At 40.5% G+C, this 27,443-nt stretch overlaps 1 protein-coding gene across 1 annotated transcript in view; it reads left to right on the top strand.

The window, feature by feature from the left end:
- The window catches only part of LOC125897812 (F-BAR and double SH3 domains protein 2-like), a 44,860-nt gene that overhangs the window by 5,450 nt on the left and 11,967 nt on the right, over positions 1-27,443 (top strand). Inside the window, exons 3-10 of the mRNA XM_049591253.1 lie at positions 3,092-3,137; positions 10,883-10,959; positions 12,890-13,034; positions 13,562-13,695; positions 16,316-16,370; positions 16,460-16,588; positions 16,673-16,795; positions 19,209-19,304. Of these exons, the coding sequence (XP_049447210.1) occupies positions 3,092-3,137; positions 10,883-10,959; positions 12,890-13,034; positions 13,562-13,695; positions 16,316-16,370; positions 16,460-16,588; positions 16,673-16,795; positions 19,209-19,304 (805 nt within the window). The remainder of the gene's footprint in view (positions 1-3,091; positions 3,138-10,882; positions 10,960-12,889; positions 13,035-13,561; positions 13,696-16,315; positions 16,371-16,459; positions 16,589-16,672; positions 16,796-19,208; positions 19,305-27,443) is intronic.

The raw sequence follows: 27,443 nt of genomic DNA, 5'->3' as shown, positions 1-27,443 counted from the left end.
ATAGCAGAACATTTTACACGAGCCATCAGAAGCTCCCGTAGGTTTAAGTTATCTAACTAAACACTTCAAGTGCTGAGTAACACTTAAGGACACGCTAAAAAACAGACTTTTAAAAAACTTGCTGGTCTAGCAACATCAAGGCTGCAAACAACCTGTAATCCAGCTCTCTCTGTCGGAGCCACTGTCTCCATTCAAAAAAACGGTCTGCTTTTGTGTATATGTAAATGTAATTCTCCTATATAATACTTTTTCCAAATATAGTTTCCAGCCTGTACGTTAAAACATCCTATAACAGTTAATTAAAGGGTTAGACCTGCTTATCCATACATCCAGTTAAAAGCCAGGCTGTTGGTGTTTCCTCTGACAGCATGATACAGTTTGTATTCTTACACAGATGCAGGATTGATAAATTCTACGCTATCTGTCTCTTGCCCTTTGATTTTATACATTTTATAGAAGTAAATATTTAATCTTCGTCTGGTTCTTGTGTCCTGTGATTGTTTGACAGTTTGGTTTTCCACCATTTGAACAACAGCGACTTAAATCCAAAGATTAAAGTACATTAGTGTTTAAGATTTTTGGATCAGGCTAAGTAAACAAACAGAGACACACAGGCAGCTTTAGCACTGTGTTCAGATGCGTAGGCATTTTAAAGGTTGAAAAGCCAAGAGTTGTGGTTGTGTTTTCAGCCTTAGTGTTGGGTCGAGTTGACAGCCTACTGGCTCCCCACTTCCTGTCTGTGGTCGGTGGCAGAGCTCTGAACTTCCAAACAGCTGGAACTTAAGGTCATAGAGAGCTGCCAGATGTTCTGACTGGCCTGAATCGTTCGCTGTGGGAGGCTCAGTAACATTCGTCTGCCAGAAACAATGTGAAACTCGACTGGTACAGAACTCGCAGGGGTCACTCCCTGATCTCGGACGAGAAATGATTCAGCAGACTGGAAATGGCATCTGCTTGTCAGCAAAGGCTCTGTTTAGGGAAAATGTCAGGAAGTTAGTGTGGGGGTCAGCCTTGGAAATGCAGAGAAAGAGGAAGGGAGCAGGCTAAAGGAAGAGAGGAAAGCTCCCAGGAAGTCAGCCAGATTGTTTAGAGTCGGGGTGGAGCATTGCAGTCAAGTCTCGACATGTTTAATGACTTAATGATGATTTTGAGGCAGACAAGTCTTTCCCAGGGCGCTGACCTCTCTTCTTTTCTGAGACTTTTGTTTAAATTTAGCTTAAATCATTGTCAGCTTTGTTACTGTTATTGTAAATCAAGCCTGAAACACCAGTGCAAAAACAATATTTACTGACATACCTCACATTTCTCAGCACATTTTAGGATTTGTATATGTATTTGTGAAACCAGTCATGTTGGACTATTTCAAACATTAGCAGGACACTTTTTGTTGGTCTGTAAGAATCAAAAAGTGCTCTTGCATCAACGTTTTATGAGCATGCAGCGGGAAACCCATCATATCAAAGGCAATAAAAGCAAGTGCCTCAGCTGCAGAAGCCTCAGTAAATCTGACTAAAGACTACAAAATTGCTCCACAAAATAACCCCCTGAATGCATTAAACAACAGCGTGCGAGCACTGACTTGAGACGCTCAGTTCAGAGAGGACTGCTGTCAGACTGTATCATTAGAATTATCCACGTTATTCACAACAGGAAGAGCGAGGCAGCTGAGGAGGAGACAGGGGAAACGGCAGGGAAAATACAAACAATCAGCATAGACAGACAGCTGGACTTTCTATGCTGACAGATGGAGAAGTGGAAGTTTGGTTTTGGAGGCTGGCTTGACATAAAGAAGAACAAACTGTAAACAAATATGATTGTATCAATGATGGGAACTCAGTAAGCACCGTAACACATGAACATAAAATGTGCTGCTTTCACACCCAACTTGTTTAGTTTGGTTATTTCGGTTCATTCGGGCTTGTGTATAAGCTGTTAATCATCCTCTGTGGATCAAACAACTAATCCAGTCTGAGACAGCTTGAAATGAAGGATTTTGGCTCTGTTTGTTTGTGGTCTGAAAGCAAATGGACCAACCACAGGACTTCTTGATAGTAGAGATTAGATTCTTTGCATGAATTTAAAAGGCTAACTACTGTTTGGTAGCGCAGAAATTTTTTCCATGATTGATCAAAAGCTAGCAGCTTTTCTGTGTACTTCGGCACATTAAGGCCTTTAAAAAGGGCATTTGAGCATCGTGGTAGCTAAGTAATTGCACTACATGCCGATTCCAGCGTTGGGATCTTTGTTGCTGTTGTACTGCCTCTCTTTACCTTCATTTCCAGTCTGTCAGAACTTTAAAAAAATGCATACTGAATCGCAGTCACAATATTAGTCTAATAAATTAAATTATGTTCCTGCATTGTTGAGCTCTAGTCTGTTCCAAATGAACTGAACTACAGGTGGCAAAGCACCCTAGTGTCTGGTTCAGCACAGTATTAGCCTGATCATAGCTCAACACGTGAGGCATCGGAAACAGAAATGTGGGCAGCAGGTAACGCCGCATCTGGGACGCCTCATAACTTTTCTTACTGAGTCCAACAAACTTCACAACTTGTTTCGTAAACATGGTGAAGCAAAGGAGGACTCTTATTGGTGCTACGAGGTGGAACTGTAAAAACGAAGGATTGGTCAATCGGTTTATCTTTCTTTTTTGGCTTTAGCCACTATAGCCACTATCACAGACAACAGTTCGGCCATACCAGTGTAGTTATCTTGATCAGAAATGTCGTGATTAGAGGTGTAACAATTCTCCAAATGCAAGGGGTCCCGATGACAATACCAACACTGGAGACAGCAGAAGTTGCTCTTTTGTCACCTGAAATCTGGGCATAATCCCAGATTACTTAATGGCACAAGGTGATTGTCTCTTTAAAATACTTTTGGCTGCAGGAGAAACCCAACTCAACCAAGGACGACTGGTGTGAAATCATCAGTGTAATGAATGGAGAAACTAACTTCTTACCTCACTGGAATAGTGTGACCTTTGCTTTACATGCAACAAGATTATACCTCTATATTTTTTTTGTTTTTGTTTGATATATTGCCCCTCTTAAGATGGTATTATTCACAGTCCCTCTTTTCTTCTCTTCAGGACTTTTAGCCAAAAGAGGGCAGCTGTAGAGAGGGACTACGCCCAGGTAAGCAAATCTTAACTCTTTGTTGCCTCTCACAATGCTACTGATGCTTGTTAACATCATAGCTACCCTGTCATGTCATTTGTGTTGCTTAAAATACAGTTAGTTTTTATGATACTGTCCTTTAAAGACACCATGTGACAAGTCAGGGTTGAGGATGTGGTCCTAAGGAAGCTCTTTGTTCCCGTGCGGCCAGATAGCTCATGAGTGGTAACCAGCCACAGAAAAAACACCACAACAGAAAGAGAGAAACAACATCCAGTAGTGATCCGCTGGCTCGTTTCCTCCTCGCTGTGTTGTTTTTGCCCGCAGCTTCCTGAAGACGTCAATCGACCGTCTGAAAAACCCTTTCTTGCCTTTTTGGCTCTGTTCAGGTTTTGCAGTGCGGTGAGGAATGTCCACCACCACTGTGAAGAGAGGGGGCATGTCTGTAGTTATCCAACCAGCCACCTTACATGTCTGTTTGCCCATGTGCATGTGGTCCAGAGGGGAGGTTCATAAAGGTGGCTCAGAAAAGCAGCGCTTGTTGTGAAAGGCCTGAGCCAAACAAACTGAACCAGGTCTCATAGAGCCAGCGGTGGAATGTAACTAAGTACATTTACTGAAGTACTGTACTTTAAGAAGCAATGTGTAGGATTAAGTGACATTGAGGATTGCAGATTGCAACCAGCTGAAACTTCTCCTGGTTAGACTTCTTTCAGTGTTCTTTGTTCAGGAGGTTTTTACAAGCAGCCGAATTATCTGCGGAGGTCTCTTCTTTATATGCTGTTTTCAATCTAAGATGGGCTCATGGGGTTAAACCTACACCTTAAATTGATTATAGCCAGTCAAACACACTCTCAGATGTACACACGTAGATTGCAAAGCGCTTGTTCTCCATTCAAAACAAGATAAAAGGGAAGACAATGTGTTTCTGACTCTTTGAAAATCTCTAACACCTGTGTACATTATTTATATTGCTCGGCTGGGTCCATGTTATCATGTCACCCTATATAAAAGATTCACATTGTTTCCAAACAAGGAGAGAGAAGAAGAAAACCTCAGAGTTACTGTAAAAAAACCCCAACAACTTTTATTTCATTGATCCTTGATTGGTTGAACCAGAGAAACACAAAGTCTTCTGGCTCATTTCGCTGTGGTACACTTCCTCCTGGACTTATTCCTGATTGGGATTGTGAGCATGTGTCTGGCAGCTGAAATGTCAGTGTAGTTATCAAGTGTCTGCTATGTTGGCACATTTAATGGGCAGGAAAAAGTGCATTACACAAAAGCTTATTAAACTAAAATGGGATTATTTTATTTACAGGTATATAAATGTTGCATGAATGCAGTGAGAGTGTAAAAAAGAACAATCAAACTGTGGCGTGTTTGTATCCAGTGGAGGGTCAAGATCAGCCTGCAGGCAAGCTTTTGTAACCCTGTGCATGTGTGTTTTATTGGATATGCATGCCCAAGTTATACCATTGTTTTGAAAGTCAGATTTAGTCACAACTGAGCAACGCAACACATTTCTGTCTTCCCACGCTTAGTCATTATCAAAGCTGGATGCATCTGATGAATTTCAAGGTATTTCACCAAAGTTTCATCAGACTGACTTCAGCAGATTTGAAACCCCTTCAGGGCTTTTCAAAGTTTTGATGACTGAGTGACAATTTAGGGAGACGGCATTAAACAAGATGTCTTTTTCATCTCACCTTCACATTAAACTGCAGAGTGTTCGCTAACCTAAGATAACAGCATTGATGACAGAACATAATTCCTGCGACACTCGAAAGCTGCCACTGGTTGCATTTATAACCAGTAGCTTTCTACAAGTTGTCATTTCTTAACTGACAGAGGCTTGTTTGGGGCCCAGTTTGACAGAAGGGCCGACTGAGTAGTGTATTAGATGTAAGCTATTGAAAGTGAAAGTAATGAAACAGACCTTTGTTGATTAACATATATTGCATGCACAGGGTTGTATGCTCGCGTTGCTCAAGAGGTTTAAATTTTTCATAAAAGTATAAAAGTAAAAGGTTATTTTCCGTGACCTTTCAAATGAATATTGTGCTGAGAAAATGCAGACATTTTCTTAAATAACTATATATTGTGGGGTTTTTTTTTTAAGCACATAGCATGGACACAGGAAGTAGAGGTACTGAGGGTCCTAAAACCAGACACTCTGAAACCATTGATTTATAAAAAACGTTTAAACATAGTGTTAAAACTGTAGTGTTTCTGCTTTCTTACTGGGATACAGGCTACATGTGTAGTACGCCTACACAAGTATTTGTGAGGAGAGAGAGACTTTGATTGATCATGAAGTCCAGTTGTTACTCTACAGTTCTCTGGTTTATCAGTGAAGTGTATGAACTATGCTGCAGACTGGATTCTCTTAACGGTGAAGGTATAAAATGACTGTAATGTCACAGCACTACTACATTTTTATAAACACATCTGTTGGCTCAAGGCGCATCAAGGTGCCATCACACCGTTGCACTATAGACTAAAACTACCATGTAGAAAAGGGATGTGCTATTGATTCACCTCATACACAAACAAACCCTCGCCTCAAACAAACAAGCGGCTCTGTTTCACACACGTAGCGTGAAGCTGTTCAGCATGGGTGTATAGCGGTAATTTCTTTCATTGCACAGACTGATTTTTGCATTGCTCTTGCAACATGTGTCATACTGTACAGCCCTGATTTTAGGGGGTTGGACAAAATGTTTTCGAAGGTTGCACTTCAAGCAACTATGCCCTAGACTGTGGTAATGCAGGTCAAAGGTCAATCAACAGAAAATAATGTTTTGTTTTTAAAGCTAAAATGCCAAACAGAATCACTGCTTTCAACTTCTCAGGTGTGAAAATTTCCAGTTTTTCTTAGGTTAAAACTGAGTATTCTCTGTAGATCTGTGCTTTGGAAAACTTTTCACTGATTTATTTTACATTTTATGGACCAAATGATTCAGAGATTTCTTAAGACAAATTCAGACAGATTAATGGATGATGAAAGTAATCGTTAATTGAAAACCTAAAATGCAGGAAAAAAATGTTGTAGAGGAATAGGATATGGACTTAATCTTGTGACAGTAGTTATTAGACGCTGGTAATGTGAGCTGAGAAAATTTAGCACCGTATAGATGAATAATTGATTTATTGAATACATGTCAAAACATTTGCTGGTGCCACCTTCCTGAATGTCTTTATTTTCTGTGTACATTAGTGTACATTGAATATGTTTGGCGTTGAGACTGTTGATTGGACAAAGCAAGCAATCGGACAATGTCAACTTGGACTGTGAAGCATTTTTTGGGCAATTTTTTGGATTTCCTTACATTTAATTACCAAAAGTATTAATTAATAAATTGTAAAAATTGGAAAATAATTGTTTCTTCCAGCCCTTAAATGATGAAAGTGTCCTCATTGTGTGCCTCAGTTTGAAAGGTGTTCTCTGTGTCTGGGTTGTGCTGCCTGTTAGTTATGTGATCAATTAGACACCCGCTGCCAATAGTTGAATCAAAGTGGGTCAGAGTGTCTCTGGAACACTTCGCCCCCTTTGGTTACACCTCCCTCTCCCCTCTATTTATTTATTTTTTTCAAATCTCCTCTCTTTAGGGTCTCCTCCACCTGCAAGCTGCTTTAGCCATTAGCCGATTGCTATTCAAATCACACATTTGTGATAAAATGTCCTCCTCTGTGTGGCTCTTCCTCTGCCTTGTCCTCGCATCCCCTCCTCCTCCCCTTCACTTGTTCCCATCACACTATTCAGGCGTGTCCACTAGGCTAGCTCAGTCTCTATCTGAATCCCACAATGGCCGGGTTTGTAGCGGCTTTGAAGCTTTGGCACCGAGATCACCAAGACCAACGAGTTCAGAACTGCGGCCTAGCCTGCCTCAGGACTGCATGACAGGGCTGGTCTTTTCACAGTGGACAGAGGAAGGATAGATGGGCTCATTTCCTTGATGGGCACTCTTTTGGGACTAAAGCACAAATCACTTGAGTGAGCAAACGCCACAAAAAACATTTAAAAAGTGGTGTTTCTTTTTAGTATTAAGAGGAAAGCCAGCTTGTATCTGGAACAACAAACATACTTAATTTGTCCTGACACTTAACACGCTGACCTGTGGTCAGTTATCTAAAGAGCCAATTAAAGTCCTAAAAGATTCTTTAAAATTATTGAATAGTTTTATTCAACTCTACTTTCTTGCAGACACATAGGTTCATATCAGTGTAAGGATAAAATAAATATGAAGAAAGGAACACAGAGATGTCACTGGAGTACCATGTGTCACTCAGTTAATGCCATTATAATTATTTTTTTTAATCAGATAATCGACACGTCTGTACATAAAATTCCTCAGCACAACACGAAGGTTGGGAACATTACTCGTCACAAACGTACGGCTTTCACTTGTCCATCTCGGGAGCTTAAGCAAGACTCTGAATGCATCATTAAATGCCACCTGAAGCGTTTTCATTTTTGCTAACTGTAACTGCACCCCAAGTGGGCTGTGTGTAGTGGAGTACTTTAAAAAGGTCTGTTTTAACATCATCTGTATACATGTGAAACTTACGTGCTAGCACATTAGCTTGTGCACCGATTTTGCATACTGGTGCTGCACATCAGAGCTGTATATTCTTTGTGAGTGCAAAACATGAACAACAACTTGTTCATGATCTGATTCATTTTTCTTTTTGATATTCTGTGGATGTAAGTTAGTTTTCTTTACCTGTCTTGACTTCTTAGCTGTATCACTGCTGCTCTTTTTTCTTTTGCACAGTAAACACAAATACCTGCACATCGACTCTCAGGTTTAGAAGTTCTTGCTGATTATAACCAAAGTAGTTTTAGCTGTTGTTCTACAAACTAAATTAGAGTCATTTTTTCAGCAGTGTTCTAGTTTATTTTGAATGTCATTTGGAGTTTATTTTGAATGTCATTTTGGAGGAATTTTTGTAGGACTTCCTCTCTGAAAGTCAATGATTTAACTCAGCAGTCGGAGAGCCCTCTCTTGACAGAGATTCCTCAAATCAAGCAGTGAGTTTACTTCTGGGTATGTTTCAGTGCCCAGATTTAGCAGCAGAGCGAGTGCTCCTCGCCTCTACACTGCTCTCTGGTACAGGCAGCTGCAGACACAGACCCCATGTAAGTTTGAGTGAGACAGAGCTGTCTCCGTCTCACTCTGGGTCTGTGTCTGCCCAGAGGAACAGAAGCTTGACCCGTTCAGGCTCTGAGATGACATTATCTTCTGCCTTCTGCTTAGAAGTGGTGACTTCACAGTTCACAGGAACTTAATATGACACAATCTCTGGTGTTTGATATCTAGTATTGGCAAACAATGTTGTACATTTCTTATCCTTATCATATTTCTTGTCTCTTATCTTTGGCATAGTTAGCATGCATTAGCTCGAAGGGCTAACTTGTCTTGTTTACTACATTACTTGAACGTCACTGTTACTCTGAACGTCCGTCTCAAACTTTTTATGGAGCAAAAGGAACAAATAGTTCAATATTCGTATTGAACAACTAAATCTGATTTGACTGACATAATCCTCAGTCGGGTACAGCCATGCTTTTGTTTATTGTGAGCTCATGTAGGGATTTAATTAATGTCATTTCATAGGAACTTCTGTTTCACACCATTTTAAAACATTTTGTATCAGTAAACAGTACCCCTATTGAAAGGAATAGTCCACCCAAAAAACAATATATAGCACTCACCTCCCTTGGTGAGGACTGTGGTCCCAGAAAAAGTTTTCTGTTGAATGCCATTTAGGAGAGCAGACAGATTTTGACTCAGGCCAAACGAAAGACAAAAATGTCTCAAAATTCCTGTGCAGCATTGTCTGAGGTGTCTTATATCCATTTGTGGGCTCATGGAAATCCAAATGATACTATTTTCGCCAAACAAAGCATTTGTTGTGAGGAGATGCTTTATATCCTTTCTTTGGCTGTCTTTCATTCAGAGTCCTTCAAAGCCTGTTTGCACTGATACGCTTTCATTTCTCAGTTGCTCTGCTCTCCTTGATAGAAACTTTTAGTGGGACCATAGAGAGCTTAGTACTATACAATTTATATTCCTGTCAGCAATTTCAGTGTACGTGATGGGGGACAAAATCTACAGCCCTCATTTTGTACAAAAATGTGATTCTGCTGAAGACAAGTTAAGTGTCTTTCGAACTTTTCACTGTCTTGGTATGAAATTCCGTCTTTGTCCTCAATCAGAAAGTGTTTCCTTGCTGAGCTGCAGCAGAGGCACGGTAACACAAAGCAGGAGATTACTACATTTATACACTGACTCTGCTTACATGCAACAAACAGGTTACTGTGAGCAATCAGGTCAAGTTTCAAGTTCTTTATTGTCATGTGGGCAACAATTACAGAGAAGCAGCTGTTGGCATGGAAAATCTGGCTCTCAGGCTCCCTTCAATAGGGCTTTTTGAATTATACAAGTAAATTGACAGTACAAGATATAAAATAGTGCATAAGTAAAAGAATAGGGATTAAAATAACATAAAATGATATAAATTTGTGGTATACAGTACTTGCAAAATGAATAAACTTAAGGAATGTAGCTAATGTGTGTGCGTGATGACAAGTAAAAATCAAAAAAACAGATGTCCCACAGCCTGTTTAAGACAGGAAACCAGAGTTTACCTACACTGCAGTAACCTGGTTATTGTAAAGCCTGTTTACATGCAGTCACATTTCTGCTGTACCCCCTGCTGCAGTGTTCCAGTAACTCAAATGCAGAACTTTGACTGTAGCAATTAAGAAATGCAGTAAAGTTGGGCAACCTTGAAGAGACAAATCTATGCAGCAGATGCTGAAATATCCAGATATTTGGTCCCCAGCACAAATGTATCTCCAAAAATGCTGCATCCTACAACCTCCATGATGCAGCATGATAGCTAGATGAAAATCCACATCTTTCAAACTCCAACTGCCAGTCTGTCACCCTCGTTTATTGTTTTATTCATTGTGGTGTAAACCAAATAATTATGGCGATGATTTCTTTGTTCCAACCAGTTTTTATTGTGACAGGCTGAACCCAAACAAAATCCCTGAACAAAACAAATTGGGTTAGTTAAGCCAATTAGTGGCGGCTTTTATAAGTATTTCTAGCCAGCAGCATACTTGTTAAATCCCTCTTAGATCATCTGCACAAGGCTAAAAATATTCATGCTCTTTCCATCAGTTTATTCTGGTTGCATTTCTCTGACATACCAAACATGCACTCAGAAACACCAGAGATATCCTCCTCACTCTTGTACTTTTTTTTTTTTTGTTTACTTTGTCCTGCTATTTCAGTTCTTCAAATGTTAACCTCACTTTTGGCCTGGGTTGGAGCAACCTAATATATCTCCAGGGGTGAATGTGGTCTGAATATATTACATTTTTCTTCCCAAAAATTGAGCATAAAACCCAGCATCTGGGCCAACCTCTAGACTCTGGTTAACAGGTGAACGAGTCCATGTGGCGTTGAATCACACGATCATCTAAAAGTGCTTTTTAATGAGTGTGGATTTTAAAGGTAGTGTTGTGTATCTAAGAAAAGTTATTTTTCACTGGCTTTACTCCTTTTATGTTTGGAGGGAAAGTGTCTCCTGATGTCTACGTCCTCTGGCTGCCTGGTGGTTTATAGGACAAGGTCAGGGGGAACGCAGTTTTCAGAGCATGTCCTGTGTGAAGATGAGATGCAGGAAATGTGTGTTGGTGTCAAAGGTGAAAGGTCATCCCTGTTTTTTTACCTCTTCTCTTCCAGGCCCTCCAGAAGTTGGCAAATCAGTATCTAAAGAGGGAATGGCCAGAGAGTGTGACAGAAGAACGAGCAGACCACAGGTAACAACATTCTCCACTGCGGGTACATGATGTTGATCAGGCCTGTCCTCTGAAGCAGAATTGTGGTCAAAATAAGAATCACATTTTTTTCCATCAAGAATTAAAATCAGGATTTTCTCTCAAGATTCTTAGGCATGAACATCTTTTTTTTTTTTTTTCTCATTCCAGTTCATGAATTCCTTTGTAATGGGAAACTGGCAAATGATCTGTACATGTGCTGCTGAATGCAGTGCATGGTTACAATCCAATCAAATGGGTTTACTTTGCTTTGTGGTTGCTTTTTTTATGTGTATTAACCCAAAATGGAAATGGAAATGAACTTTGTTGTCCACCTGCCACTGTGGCTGCTTGATTCCAAAATCTACCTGACACTCAATAGAATAACTTTTTTTATTTTGAATGGTGAGTGAACCAAATTTAGCATACACTTGTACATTGTACCAGCATTTGGCTGGTGGCTGGTGATAATTTCCAACCCTGAAAGGTACTCTTTGAAATTTTGCAAAAATTCCCCAAATTCCAGAACTTCCCTCAGAAATTTTTCGATAATTAACCGGAATTTTCCAGGCCCTATGCAACCCTAGTCATAATGCATACTTGTTATTTATTGATGCAGCTCTGGAAGAAACTAGGAGTGTTTGTTTTGATGTAGTCAATTTTCCTGGTAATGTAAACACGACCCAAATGGAGATCATGATCTTATTTCAATTAGTTGTGCAGTATGAGCGCCACAATGATCATTTGGTTACAGGAAACTGAAGCTACATCCACATTAACCCTTTGAAACTTGAGCAAATTGGCTTGATTTCTTTTAAAAACATGGGTAGAAGACAGTGAGCAGCTTAACTAGAAATAACCCAAAATTAGTAAAAAGATACAAGGAAAAAAAAACCAGAAAATTAGCAAGAAAAGATAAGTAAAAAAACCCAACAACAATAAACAAGGAAATGACCTGAAAAAAGGGCCAAAACATGGCAAAATATATACATGTATGTAAATCATAACATAAGCTTGAATATATTATCATAATAATGATAACTACAGTTTTCTGGACATTCATTTATTCATTCATTCATTTAATTATGTTCCATAACTGCTTATCTTTATCTATTTTTTGTCTTTCTCTATTTTTAATAATTGATTTCAGTTCAGATTTTCAGTTTTTCTTGTAGCTTTTACCAGTGTCTTACTCACTGTCATTTATTTCCCATGTTTTGAAAAAAATCAAACCAATTTTCTCAGGTTTCAAAGGTTTAAGTGCTTGTGAAAGGTGCCTGAATGCAGCGTAAGAAACTGAAGGGTTAATACGTTTTTGTTTTAAAATGCATAACTATTGCTAAGATTACGCCGGGGGTCCAACCTACCACGGTCTTTTGGAACCTCTAAAATAGAGACCGGGGTTGCATCTTAGTCTGGACAGACGGCAAGTGAGACTCAGAAACGATGACACAGATGCCCATGTACGCTTCCCCGATTGGGTCTTATCACTCAGAACGTATGATGCCAAAACATAATAGTGAGGTCTACATACCTTGTGTGATATCATCCTTCTTGTGTGGTTATTCCTTTCTGTCTTGCCCCAGCTTCCTCTAGGGATCGGAAATACTCCCAGTTATGTTGCTGAATTTGCATTGCAGCAACAGTTGAGTCTTTTCCGCCAAATTGACCCCCTTATACTCATTCAGTAGCAGTTCTACCTTGTCATTTGTCCAAGCGAAGAAATCTCTGGTCTTATTTTTCGCCATCTCTGTGTTTTTTTCTGAAACTAAGCAACCATATGCAGAGTAGAAGTAGTAGTGTATGTGAATGGTCACGTGATATGCGTTTTCAGCCATGTTAGGAGAATTTTGCTTTCAGGGCTTTTTACCAGAAAGGTGATTTCTAAGGGGGGAATAATATTTATGCACTTATGTTTATATTTGTGTTTTAGGAACATGTACTGTGTATGGAGGGCCTATTTGGAAGGCACAGTCCAGGTCACTCAGTCCAGAATCAGCGCCTGCGATAACTACAAAGTCCAAGTCGCTGATCCAGCCAAGACGGCCCGACTGCAGAAGGAGCAGCAGCTGAGGAAGGTAATACAACTCAGTTTTATAACTCTGCTAGAAACATGTTCTTTGTCCCCTGGTCAGTGTCACTGCGAAATAATTTCCAGTGGGAACTTTATATAAACAGCTGGAGTAATACTGATAAACAGTGCAATAAATAATCTGCCAGATGAGAACAGAGGTCACATCAGCTCTTGTTAAGAATGACTGATATCAGCTCAGTATCTGTCCCACATTGATGTGGAGCGCTGTGTGTCTGTAGGTGAAGCCTGTTTCCTGTGTCGGCCTCGACTCTGTGCTGAAAAATAACTCTGGTTTCTGCCGGCCACGCTCCACTCCCTGCAGCCCACAATGCTGCTCTTGTTTGCACTCACCTTTTAGGAGTTACAGCTCCTGTATCCCACACGCCATCATGACATTACTAACAACACATGTTCTGTAGATATACCTAAGAGGCATTTGAATATTTTTCAGGTGGTGCACTGCGAGAATAATAATTTTCATAAATGTAAAGTTGTTTTTCTTTGTTTGTCTCCAACCTGTCTTTCTTTCAGTGTATTGAACAGCTGACGGTGGTTCAAGCTGAGCTGCAGGAGTCGGTGAAGGAGCTCACCAAGAGCAGGAAGAAGTACCAGGAGGCCGAGACGATGGCACAGGCTGTCCGAGAGAAGGCGGAGCTCGACGCCAAGTATGAACCAAATTGCTCCACTATCTTTGGTAGATTATGGTGATGATATCTGTCTGAAAATGGGAAGCCAATCATGGAGATTGACAACATTTCCTCCACTACACGTCCAGCCACAAGCATCATGAGTTCTTTGTCGCTTGTAGCCTGCAGCTGTCCATGATTAAAATCTAGTTTAGGTTGTTCAGTCATCGTAGGGCTACAGCCATCTGCCACAGCTGTAAGGGGCTCACCTTTGACAGGGTGTATTTCCTGGAGCTTTACATTGCTGTGCTGTCATAGTAGGTGTTTCAGGAGGTTTGAGGATGTGTTTAAAGTAATGGGAATATTTCCACCTGCTGAATATAAGTGCTTCCATCTTTCAAGCTAGCATGGTGCTGCTTTTCGACGTACATGTGCATTATAAAAAATGAATCCGGGGATGTGATTGATGGATTTCAAATCAGTGGGAAGTTGACCACAAAAATAAGTTTTATGATCCAGACATGTTAAAATACTGTGCTTTTAAATTACATCTGCTCCAGCCTCCTCGACAAAGATCTTGAATCTAAAAGTATGCAAATGTTTTTGATTACAAAAATGTAACTGCTGGACACAAGGTGTCTCCCGCGTCACTGGAAAGTCCATCCTCTATTTATGTGCACAAGTTTCCCCATCACACTTGTGTAAGTTGCATACTGGACACTGAGTAGTTACCAAAATATTTGTGATGTCACAAATTATTCTCTACCTACTCATCTCAAACCGAGATTCAGTGTGAACACGGAGAAAATTTTCCTCCTTCAGCAGAGGAATGTGAAAACAGTCTTCTAGCATCAAACTCTGTAAATCAGCAGGCTAGTCAATAATGAAAATAATCTTTAGTCGCAGTCCAACAAACAACTAATATTCAGGCTTGAGGGAGCCGTCTCTTTTCAACACTTTGTCCTGGCACAACATGAACAGCTGGCACTTTGACTCACCACATAGCAGACATTTTTCTGCCCATCAGGAGAGTTTATTATTGAGCTGAGGCGCAGCTCGGTCAAGTTTTGCCGTCGGAAAGGCTTGGCGCGCTTTCTAATAGTACAATTACTGCTTTCTTTTGGCCTAATGTTGCTTGCACAGATTCTTTTAAATGTCTGTAGAATGACTCAATTCAATCAGCGTGTTTAAATTAAAGAGACTGGGACAAAATCAAAAAGGCATTTTTTCCCTCTAACCCGTAGTGCTATTTATCAGTCAGAGAGAGTGCAGACATCTCCACAGCCGATATCTCCAACAATCTGCAACTCACACCAAAACAATCTAGACGGATAAATGGCACTACAGGTAAGAGGGAAAATATGTATTTTTGATTTTGGGGTGAACTGTCCCTTTGAGAAACGAGGCTACTCAGAGAAATAGGTTACTCAGGTAATCACAGCACATGTAACCAGGTCACTGTTGTGACCTGGTTACTGTAAATCTGTGTATACATGCAGCAGGTCAGTGACAGATTTCACTCCTACGACCTACCTTATTTTGGGCACATGGCTTGCTTATTTTAAATAGGGAGAGACAGAAGTATCCAGACTTTTTGTCTTTTTTTTTTTGTTCGTCTACTTTTTGTTTTTGTGTTTGTCAGAGCAGAAAGATGGAGCTTTTCCTCACAGCGTGAACATGTCTGAATTTCATAAATAGTCAAGTGTTAATTCAGCCATAGTTAAGGGGTGAAAACAGACTTAAGAATTCAAGAGGCTACTTAACTTAATTGGTTTCAGTCAAGTTTTTAAAACACAAGAACACATTACTTCTTGTATTATATGTCTCCCTGTTTGATGTCTTTATCTTGCACATGCTTACGTACAAAAAGCAGATTAGAAACCGGGTTACCAGGTCAAGAAATCAGTGTTCTCCAAGAGAAATCTAGCAGAGGAAGTCAGATTTCTGTAATCCTGGTTTCTCATTTACATTACATTTATAATATACAAAATTTTCTGGCAACTTTTGTGTCCTTTCAACACAGCAAAATGTTGTTTTAAGCCTAGTGTGAACTACTAGCCTGCTGGCCCTCTGGCTTCTGATTCCCATCAGTTGCTATTCATTTCTAGTTAGTTTTATATTTTTAGCATCTTTTAAATCCCTTCTTAAAACATTGTTTTATAGGGAAGTGTTCATGAATGTTTAATATGTTACTTGGTTTTGTCATTCCTGTCTCTTTTGTCACTAAGTTTTTTTGACTTAGTTTTATGCCCTGGTGCTTTTATGTTTTTATGATCCCGCGTTTGTTTTTATTGTATTTGGTTTTATCTGCTGTTTCCTCTGTAAAGCACTTTATAACCCTAGTGCTATACAAATAAAGTTTTTATTATGACACATTTGAGTTGTGGCAAATCCAGATTTCAAACCAAATCCACTCCATCACCACCTTTTAAAGCACAGAGAGAATATATTGACTTGAAACAGTCATGAAAGTTGAATTATGCCACGTTTTATATAATTGAAAAACCTAAGAGGCATCTTTGTTTAGAATTTGTTCATATTTTGCTGACCTGATTACAAAAGAAAAAACATGAAAATGAACCATACTGCTTGTTCACAAACCACAACTTTAAGAAATATTACAAAACAAAAGTCAAACAATGTCTTTTCTTATGTTCAGGTCCAAGTTAAGTCTCTTCCAGTCCAGATCCAGTCTTCAGAGGGCGAGCGTAAAGGTACGAGATTTTTACATAGAAAATAAAAAGCTTTACACTTTATGACATTTTGGTGTTGGCGGTCTTCAGCGTGAACTTTTGCCTTCCAGCTGAAAGCCAAGAGGAGCGAGTGCAACTCCAAAGCCACCCACGCCAGAAACGACTACCTTCTCACACTAGCAGCAGCTAACGCTCACCAGCAGCGCTACTATGACACAGACCTCATGGACTGCATCAAGGTGAGGACCTACATTGAAAGGATGGGTGTATGATGGGAGGTGGAAATGTACTTTAAACTTGAAAGTGTGTATATTTATCTGCAGGTCTTAGACGGCAGAATCTATGAGCAGGTAAAAGATTACCTGGTGTCGCTGTGTCAGACGGAGCTGGAAAGTTACCAGGCGGTCCACCACACCTTCAACCAACTCTTAAACAGCTCAAACGGGGTAAGTCTTCAAGGCTACTGGAGAAACAGTATTTCATGTGTGCATCCCAGTCCTTCAGTTTTCGGTATCTGCACTCCCATCTTGACTTTTATTTACGTAATGCCGACCACAAACTAGAAAACTTTTAAAAGACTTTCTAAAGTCTGACATTCTCTCACATCTCAAAAAAGACAGGATCGGCTTTTGATCAGATTTATTTTCACCGATCCCGATATATAAGATTTTACCCAGATCATCCCTGATACTGATGATGCACTTATGATGTGTACAGGACGTTTCTAACACATCAGTATCACTCAGTGTCTTTGGAGGAGCTGAACACTGCTGCCTCACTGCCTGCTAATTAATTGAAAGGTTTGAGTTACCTCAGCACTCCTCGGTTACATGCTCTCGAGCGGTTGTCAACCTCTTTCAGTCCAGTTTCTTCAGGTCGTCTTGCCTCTCTGGAGTTGGAGCAGCATTTTGTTTCTGTTCAGGCCAGAATATGAACAAATCATTAGGGAGAGGGAGGCAGAGGGCACAGCAGAGCTCACATCTCCCCTGAAACAGATCTTATGTGTGCTTTGTGTAATGTGACATCTAGATGAGATTGGATGAAGCACTCATGAATATGTCAATCTTAATTATGTTGGGTTTTGTGGTCTAAATATAGTGTCAGTATCTATTTCACTACAGCATATTGAATACATGCTCCACTTCTGAAGGCTGGTCAATCTCAGGGTTGGACCTTAATTTTACAGATAAAATTAAACTTTGGGACAGCTCATACAGATCATCATTTTCAATCAGCCCTACCAACTCTCTCTATGTAGTGACCCAAACCCCTTTTGTAGTTCATTTGTCTGTATGTTCAAAACTCAGTGGCATATCAAAAAGCTTAATGCAGCTTGTTCCAATAATGATCCACAGAAAATTTTGTACAAATTAGACCTACGTTTTAGGTGAAAAATGCGTTTTCTCAAAAAATAAAAAATGGTAGAATATCTAGTCAGGTAGACTTTAAAGGCCCAGACACACTAAACAGACTTAAAAAAAACTAGCCGCAACAAAAGTCTCATGTCACCTGTGTCTCGGTTCAAAAGTTGCACATGAACTCATTGTAAAGACTAAAGGCCAAAACACACCGGCGGCGTCATATGACAGCGGCGTCATTAACGTGAGTCATGTGCCGCCCCCAACACACGTCAACAGGATTTCTATTGCACACTCCAGTCCGCTAGGCTGGGAAGTACAAAATAGCGTTTTTTCGAGGGCAGCGACGCTGGAAAAATAGGACAATAGCGTAAAGTGCTGCGGCGCGTCACATCGACGCGCATCGAGCCACCGCCGGTGTGGGTTTGTAAATAGAAAATAATGGGAGCGGCTGTTTTGACGCGCGTCGTACGGCGCCGGTGTGTTTTGGCCTTTAAGCCGGTGGCCAACCAGCATGTGTGAGAGGAAATAACTCTCCACACCAGCAGACGGCGGTAGTCTGTATTCGTCATTTAAAAAGGGAAACCGGAAGACCATCTTGACACTAGTTAGCCAGTTACCACCCTGACAACAAAATCTAATGTTGAAAGAACAAAGCATATTTACTGTGCGCCAGTGAACATAAACACAAACTGTCGGGAAACCTTTCTGCTCAAGAGCTCAGTGGCTAAGAAAAGTAATCTTTTGAAACAAATTTGTTTTGGTCTCACCCCCTTTTGACTTTAGCTGTTTGTTTACTTTCCTCATTTCCATTTATCTTCTCGTGTGCTGAGTTGAACTGCCAGTTACAGTCATTTCATTCACCAAAAGGCACTGCCATGCCCGACACTAATTTAACATACTGAATTAGCTAAAAAAAAAAAGCTGACAGGGGTCAACAGCGCGGGACACAGCACAGCAACTAGGGTGACGGATGCTCACCGTCAGCCCAATATTGACTGTTGGCTGACCGTTGCCTTGGTGTGTTAGGGCCTTAATGGTTCTTGTGGCTTTTTTCTAGAGCACATTGAGCTGGACTTGTGTGTCAAATTTCACATTAGTCCAACTTAAGTTGTGAGGGACGTGGCCTTTCCAAAATTTCATTTGTGGGCCTTAATTATTGCACCCCAGCATGTCAGTTAGGCTCAGATTTGTTCAGCAGCATTTGGTGTCAACTTAGAATCACTGAAAATGTCGTGTGACTACGGTGTAACATCTTACGGGAATTAGCAGAAACATTTAGGAAGATAAATGATAATAAATCAGCATAAGAACAACAGTGTTTCACCTTTTGGACTTGAACCCCTAATGAAGAAACAATGAGTAACATAAATGACAATAAAGGCACAAATTTACATGGAAACAAAACTTGGAATTGAATATTTTGCTGCAGATGTGTGGTTCATTTCTGGCAAAACTCATTTATGCATTTTATCTTTTCTCCTAAAACACATATATGTAGGTTCTGCAGGAGTTTCACCAGCAGCTGTTTGTACAGAAGAACCTCATGTTTCAGCAAGCCCCGGATTTATTGTACCATCCCTGCGACTCAGATACGGTATGTACACCGCTGTGCTCCTGTTTGTTTCCCTTGGTTGTCTTTCCGTTTAACATGGAAGTAGATTCATTTGAAGTCGACACCTTTGGGTTGCTCAATGTGCAAAAATGTTTCACATGAATTGTCTGTGCTGTTGATGTTGTATGAGACACTGTTGGCAGCAACTGTTTATATGTGTGAGATATAACCTCTGCAACCTCCCACTGCACAAGTACACTAAAATATCAAAACCTGAGTGGTGAACACAAAATGTGGGTCAACACTTGTTGTAAAATATTGCACAATTCATTATGTTGCTGACTCTGTCATGGAGGAGAGCAGCTGTGATTCTGGGTCACACTGAAAACAAGTGTCAAAACATCTGTTGAAACCTTTTCAAACCCTCCTGCATTATAATCCACCTCTCCACTGTCCATCTGTACACTCAGTATGTTTTAACCACTCATATTTTAAAAGCAGCTATCAACTATCATTATACAACTCTGAATGGATGGTCCTGATCTTGGGTTGCTAAGAATAACCCTTTGATATCACTGCCCTAAACAGTGACGTGGGAAACAGATGGCAGGCTAGAGTAAATAATAAACACAACCAGCAGGATCACTTGAGCAGGACCAATTGAGGCCGTAGTTTATAGTTATGTTAGAACAGGTAAAAAGTGATGTTAAATAGGACACAGAGTGGAGTGGCCTCTTGCTTTTATAAAGCGGTTACTACATATACCTAGCAATGTTTCATGAAATAAACACACAAAAGCAAAAAAATGCAATAGGTAGACAACAAATAATCATTCCTCCACAGCATTTAGCAGAATTGACAACAGCTCTCATCATGTTGAAGTTATAATATAACCACATATGTATCTACCATATGCAACTATTATGTCACTTTCCCACAGTTGTTGACACTTGCCAGTGATGTCATTTAATGCCTCCACGCCAGCGATAGCTGTGGCCCAATGTATTATGTTTTTGGGTTGTCCGTCCATCTGTCTCATTTTTGTAAATGCGATGTCTCAAGAACACCTAACGTGGTACAAATGTCCACTCAGACTCAACCATAAACTGAGAATTTGGTGTTCATCATAGGTCAAAGGTCACTGTGACTTTGTCCGTCTCATTCTCATGAACGCAATATCTCAATAACACATTAAGAGCATTTCCTCAAATTTAGCAGAAACGCCCACTTGGATTCATCGATCAACTACCTCGAATTTGGTGGTCAAAGGCCAAAGGTCATTCATATGCTAATCAAAATTTCACAGAGATGTCTAATCGAATAAAAAGATGACATTTTAGATCCCAAAGGTCAAAGGTCAACTTCACTGTGACATCATAATGTTATGCAAAAAAACAAAAAAAACTGGTGCGTGGAGGTGTATAACCACAAGGCGGTAATTCTAGTTGTTAAGAGTGTAGACAGGTTAGTTTGCAGTCATTTTCGGAACCCTTCGGCTTTACTCGGCGTCTGACCTCCGACAGACGGCGAATACAGCCTCTGGGGGCAGACCCCCGATTTTTTGCATTCCGGTTTGATTTGGACGGAGGAGGCGAATTTCCGTTTCCGACTTCCGCTTATATATAAGTAAACATGCCGAACCATTGCGATGGATTCAGAGTTTGCAGTGACGCCAATTATGTTCCGACTCGTTAGTTCACCGCACGGACCGTTTAACCTGGCAACAACTGCAGCTGGCTCAAACGTGATTGGTCAATATCATGCGGACTACAAACAGCCTACAACCGGAAACCAGGGCTCTTCCGCTCTTCATCCGGAGGCAAGATCTCCGGGGTTTGCCTACAGACTCTACATTCACTGAATGTAGAGTCTGTATATAGAGACCAGTTTGCAGTTGACAATGTGAAAAGTGGGCATAATAGGCTACAAGAAAACATGCAAGCTAGCTAAATATACATTGTTAATGAACCATATATCATTGTAGTTTGTCTGCTTTGGATAGTGATAAACGACTGGTTGATTGGGCAACAGCAGGTGTTTCTCCAGTGAGTGTCACAGTGGGTTTGCTCGCTGCTCAAACATGAATCCCTGTAGCCTGTTTTTGTCTCTCTCGCTGGCATCTTTGTGGTTTTTTGAGTATTCTGCATCTGACATTTTGATGCTTAATAGACCTTTTTCAAAACAGACAGATTGACGTGACCGTAGGGAAAACACAGATGTATGTATTTAATAACATTAATGATGGCTGTATTCCATTCAGAGGGGGTCCTGGTATTGTGCATGCAGGCTCACTGGAATAGCTTACTGGCACGCTTAATGGAACTGAGCCATCATTAGTGTTATCAGTTTCACCTGTGCTTCTCCTGCAATGATGAGTCAAAATGTCTGCTGTGATGAAGGTCCATTGGCACAGTAGTACTGTTGGTTCACATAGTATTTGAAAAAGGCTTCTTTAAACACAGCTCTGTCAGTCATGATCAAGGACCGTTACTATCCATTTTATTAAAGGGAAATTTTGGTTTATTTCAACCCGTCTCCTATCGTCCTAAATTTGTTTCAAGTGACTAGTGACATAGAAATAATAGTTAGCATGTTAGCCGTTAGCCTAGATACAGCTGTAGACCTGTTAAAATGTAAATGAACAGGCATACCTTCAAGTGCAAAGTTAGTCCACTAAACAAGCTTTTTTTCCACAAAGACCGCCTCATATCGTAAGGATAAATGTCAGAGAACATATAGAAAACAACATGTAAACGTGTTGTCTTACCTTACCGGTGTGCTGCCATGTTTGTTTATCCCTCTAGCTCTGCTTTCCAAAGTGCAGCCGTTACTGCTCGTTCATTATAATGAATCACAACCTTGTGAGGGCTTGTGTCCCCTTAAAAAGAATCACTGTGCCAACCTTCATCATCCTGTAATATTTTTATACATTTATATTTCTGTTAGTCATGAGCAGCTCCTGCAGTGTGATTTTTTTTTTTTTTTTCTCTCAAATTGTTTGGTTTAAATACATTTTAGACAATTGAAGTGCTGAAACTATCATGTGACTTCCAAGAAAATATGAATTAATTCTCTTCATTCACCTCGACTCATTTGGAGGGTCCCAGTCCCTGTTAAAGTAACAGTACGGTGAAAACTGACTGGAAGAGTTGGGTCAGTGGTGCAATCTGTCAGAAGTTCAACGGATGACAGTTTAAGAGACAACGTGCCAAAACCAGTTCAAGTGGAACAAGTATTTCATGGACATCCTGATGGCTGAGTGAGTCAAACATGTAGCAGATGGCTTCAGTATCTGGTTTAGATTCAAAATAGATAATGTCCACACTGAAACATTTCAACAGTCAGCAGAAAGATTGCTGGTAAATTTTGAGTAGACTGTTGTGGTCTCCAGAGGATGATGTGTAGTTACTAGGTGATCACCTGAATTTTACTGGAGTGCCACCACTAGTTCATCATTAACGGTGTCTCTATGTATTAGAATTGAAGATATGGATTATTAATCTGCCCAACAGATGACCTCTACGTTTAATTTGTACTTTATGGAAGGATATACGAAGAATATACTATGGTTTTCCGTTTAAATTGTTCTTAAAGTGTTGCTTACAGTGCACGCTTGTCTTATCACTTGTCTCAGTTCTTTGACTTTTGTCCACAAACATGCTTCTGGTTTTTAGGTCTTTTCGGAAAATCTGACATAAAAGGGCAACATATGTTAATTATTATATGGGTTATCCAAATGTATTTGAGTTATAAAACAGTATATGAGAAAAACCATATGTGAAGTTTAAAGGTAAATACTGTATATGTTTATGTCAGACCTCTGCAGAGACCCTTAAATAAGCAGCATCATAGAATCTTAGTAATGACTTCATGAACATTAGACAGCAGAACGTGACCTTCGACCACTTGCAAACGTACAGTATTTGCTCAAGTTTGAATCATTAACAAGACTTTATTACAGTCATATTACATTATTGCGTTCGGCTCATATGCAGTCAAGCCATGTGCAGAATGCGGCGGCAAAGAGGTTGAACTTGATTGAATGTTGTCTGACAAAGTGTAGCAACAGAAAATACACAGAAGTCCACATTAACACAAACACATTTACCTCATCATTACCGTGATGACTTTCCGTTACTGTAAAATCCTTCCTTATGTATGATACCGTTAACACCTGTCGAGCATGTTGGTATCTGATAAGCTTTCAAATTCATGGATCTATTACTGGAAAAGGACTTCCTGGATCTTAACGCAGATTACAGTAAAATGATGGTTCCTTTTGTTCAAAGAATTGTGAGCCATTAAAAATCAGTGGTGTGAGGGTCGATGAGGTAAAACTCAAAGATAGGAGAACAGTGCAAAATCTGAAAACACGTGTATCAGAACATTTTTGTCTTGTTTCCAAATAGAGGGCGACCAATAGTGACTTTTTAAAGGCCAATTTTCTAACATAGTTTGGAACAGGAAAAAGCCGATAGCTGATCGTTAAGCCAGAAACAAACCACTTTTCATCTTTGCCTCCAATTAACATTAACAAGTGGTGTTAATGTTGGTCCTGCTGTCGCAAAGACAACTGGATCGCTTTCTGTTTCTCTCAGATCATAGCAATGGGGCTCTTTTTCTTTTTTCTGGGTAGAGTTTCCTTTGTCTTCAGTTGTTCCTCCATCCACCGTTTCTGCTACTGAGAATAGTAAGTAGGGATGTCCTGATCCGATCTCAAAGACATTGAGGAAAATCAAGGCATTTTTTGATTGATCAAGGTCGGCTGTATTGAGCTATATAGAGCCGATCCGATCCTTTGTTTTACTTCAGGTGTCACAAAGGTGTTTTTACTGGTGAAGCTATCATGCACGTCATCCACTCTTCATCCCTCTGCTGTAGGGATGCACCGAATATATTCAGCCGAATATTGCAAGAAAACACACATTCGGTATTTGGTGGAATAAGTGAAAAGCAGGGCCGAATAATAGCGGCGTGTTTTGATAACGCAATCAAACAGCATGTGGTGACAGACGGAGTAAAATGTCGGCAGTGTGGCGATATTTTACTCCGTCCGTCACCGCACTTGCATTTGCGACTAAAAATAGTTTTGTGCGAGCAAAATAAATCATTCAGCACGCTGTGTGAGTAAGATTTCAACCAGCAGCAGAAACGAAAGGCGAATCCCACCGGTTGTGGGTTGAACGGGGGTCACAGACACAGACAGGAATGTATTCCTGTCAAATACGGCGTCCATAGTGCTTCGCGGCGCAAGATAAGGCTTATCAGCGACAGAAGTCCGGCTCCAATAATGTCTTCTTCTTGGCATCATGACTGCCCAAAAGTACCTGGACAGCCGAGCCGTGGCAGCACACAGGTATGTGACGTGTCAGAGGAGAAACGAGCCGTTCACATTTCTCTCTTTGTGGCAGGTAACAGTCCACAAACCTCACCGCACTTTAGGGACTGTTCTTTACTTGTCAGAAGAGGAGGGTGGCTGGTTGATTTTTTTTTTTTATTTATTTATTTTATTTTGATCCCCCCTATGTTAATCACTTATTGATGCTGTTTTTGAAGTATGAATAAGTCAATAAGTAATTTATTCCATTGAAATATCATCGATGTATTATAGAAAAGTGATTTATCTTTTTATAAATGACAAAAGGCACATCTCATTTTTGCTGTGGTATCGTGATACTACTCAGAACCGTGATATTTTCACTGGTATCGTACCGTGGGTCCCAATTTTGGTACCGTGACAACACTAATCTGGAGGAGGTTCATCTGCAAAAACTAATGAAAAACTAAACAACGGTATTCGGTACTTGGTATTTGGCCAAGCGTTTAATATTATTCAGCTTCGGCTTGGGCCACAAATTTTCATTTCAGTGCATCCCTACTCTGCTGTCTGTCTGTGGAGCCCCACCTATGACGAAACACCACACACCATAAACGACAGTAAAATTCAGTATGAAACTGTTTATGTTATTTACCTAATTTGTGTGCAATAGTTTCCTTTAAGCTCAGTGTGAAAGAGAGTATGTTGCATTTTGCTTGCTTGCTATCTGTGGTGTACGGTGTTTCACCACAAAGCTGCATGAGAGCAATTAACACTGGAGAGTTCTCTATTTAAGGGACAGAGTAGGGATAGAGACGTCGGTTATTTTCTACTAAATTATTTTGTTTTAAACAAACTAAGGAACAGCTTGGATGAAGATTTCTTTCTTTTAATGGACTGCAGAGCTGTTCAGTTATCAAGCATATACACTGGATTGATTTTAATAACTTTAAAGTAATTGAAGTGTCCATTGTGCAGCTGTATTATCTAGGACAACAGAGGTTTTTGATCAGGACTCATTATCAGCAGATAGTCAATATTAAATGACTCAGACTGGGATCGGGGCCAAAAAAACTTGATTGGAACATCCTGAAAAGTATCTGCATAGAACTGACACTGATACTGTTTGGTAACTGGGGATATTACCAATAGCTACCATTGAAAACAAAAGCACTATCCTTCTTCCTGTTCTGCACAATGGCTGACTGATTACCTTTGTGCCTTACCTCAAACCTTCATTTTGCCAGGAGATCGTAACCTCTCCATTCTGAATGGACCACAAGTGACTCCCAAATGCATCAAGTTTATAAAAAACACATTTTATTTTGAAGTACAGTGAATTTTTGGCACAGAGCTTTTATTTTGAAGGGCTGTTTCCTACTTATTACTGAGTAACTAACCGATAGCTAATTGACAGAGGCAGCAAACTAGCTCAACAACATGGCCAAGTGCTAGCATGACGCTAGATATATTAAACTGTGTGGACCTTGAAGTAATGACTCAGGAGAAATCTGGACCAGTTGCGAACCACTGTTTTAGAGAACCTGTCTAAATGCTGATGTGTCATTATCCTATAACCATTACATTGGGAAAAAGGTGCCTATTTCCACTCTAAGTAAAAGGTTTGAGCACTTCTTCCACCAATGCCTCACCAGTGCAGACGTGTTCCTTCAGTGCTGTTTTCGATCTGCATCTCCTGCTGTGGCCTTATCAAAATCTGCTTGCCCAGCTGCCTCGCTCAAACACTTGGGGCTATAAAAGTTTTGTGTGTAAAATGTTCATCGTACAACAGCAAATCCCACCTCAGTCATGGGCACTAATGCAGATGCAGTGTGTTCTGCACACCTGTTCATGAAGTCCGTAGTGTCTTCGATTTTCCACTCATACTGGTCATTTATAGCGGTTTTTGGCTCCATATAAAACATTAAATATCAGCATAAATGTCAAGTTCAGTCCAAAAATATTTTACTATCTAGATTTAACACAACCCTGGAGTGCAAATGTGCCAGTGGTTTATTGATGGCTGCTGCTCATGAATGTTATGTATTGCAGTCCGTGTCGCTCACACACACACACACACACACACACACACACACACACACACACACACACACACAGCCATACTAGTCCGGTCCTCCTTTGCACTGGTCCTCTGCTCTACTGGACAACACTGGACAATTTGTTCAAACTGCAAATGCTGGCGTTGTTTTCATTGGAAGTCAAACAAGCAGCAGCCTGTTCCTAAAGAAAACATTAGTGGTGGAGAGCCTTCCCTCCCTCCCTCCCTCCCTCCCCTCCCATACCACTTGCACCAGACAGAGGGATCCGGTAAGGAATAGAGCTGAACTGGGAGGGAGGGGCAGGAGGTAGGCTGGGCCCTGTGAACTGCCCATCTGTGAAAAGGAGGCATTGTGAGTGGGCCTCATCAGAGTGCACTGACCCTCCCCATCCAGGCCCTTTCCCTCCATACACACACTGCTGTCGGCATGTGGAAACCTCTTAACTCACATTTTAGGGATGTTTTAATCTTAATAATGAAGAAAAGTCCAGTCTGAAACAGTAAAATTAAACTGTCTTTGTCCACTTTGGTTTGTAGAAAGCCATCCCACCTTAAAATCACCAGAAATATAAGAGTGATGCTTCTTGGGGCAGATTTGATGCATGATGTAAGATACTAGTCAAATTTCACCTGTTGTAGTCATGCTGGACCGACCAGAAGCTGAAACTACTGCAGCAGATCGGCGCTGCTGCGATAGTTTTGGCTCACCAGACAGCCAGCGGAGTGGCCTGCAGAGTGCCATGGCTGCTTCCTGGCTTCAGGCTGATTCTGTGTCCTGTCTGAAGTTAAACCCAGCAGCTCTGAC

The sequence above is a fragment of the Epinephelus fuscoguttatus genome, linkage group LG12 (genome assembly GCF_011397635.1).
Source record: "Epinephelus fuscoguttatus linkage group LG12, E.fuscoguttatus.final_Chr_v1".
NCBI classification, from domain to species: domain Eukaryota; kingdom Metazoa; phylum Chordata; class Actinopteri; order Perciformes; family Serranidae; genus Epinephelus; species Epinephelus fuscoguttatus.
This window is presented reverse-complemented; position numbering and strand designations above follow the sequence as displayed.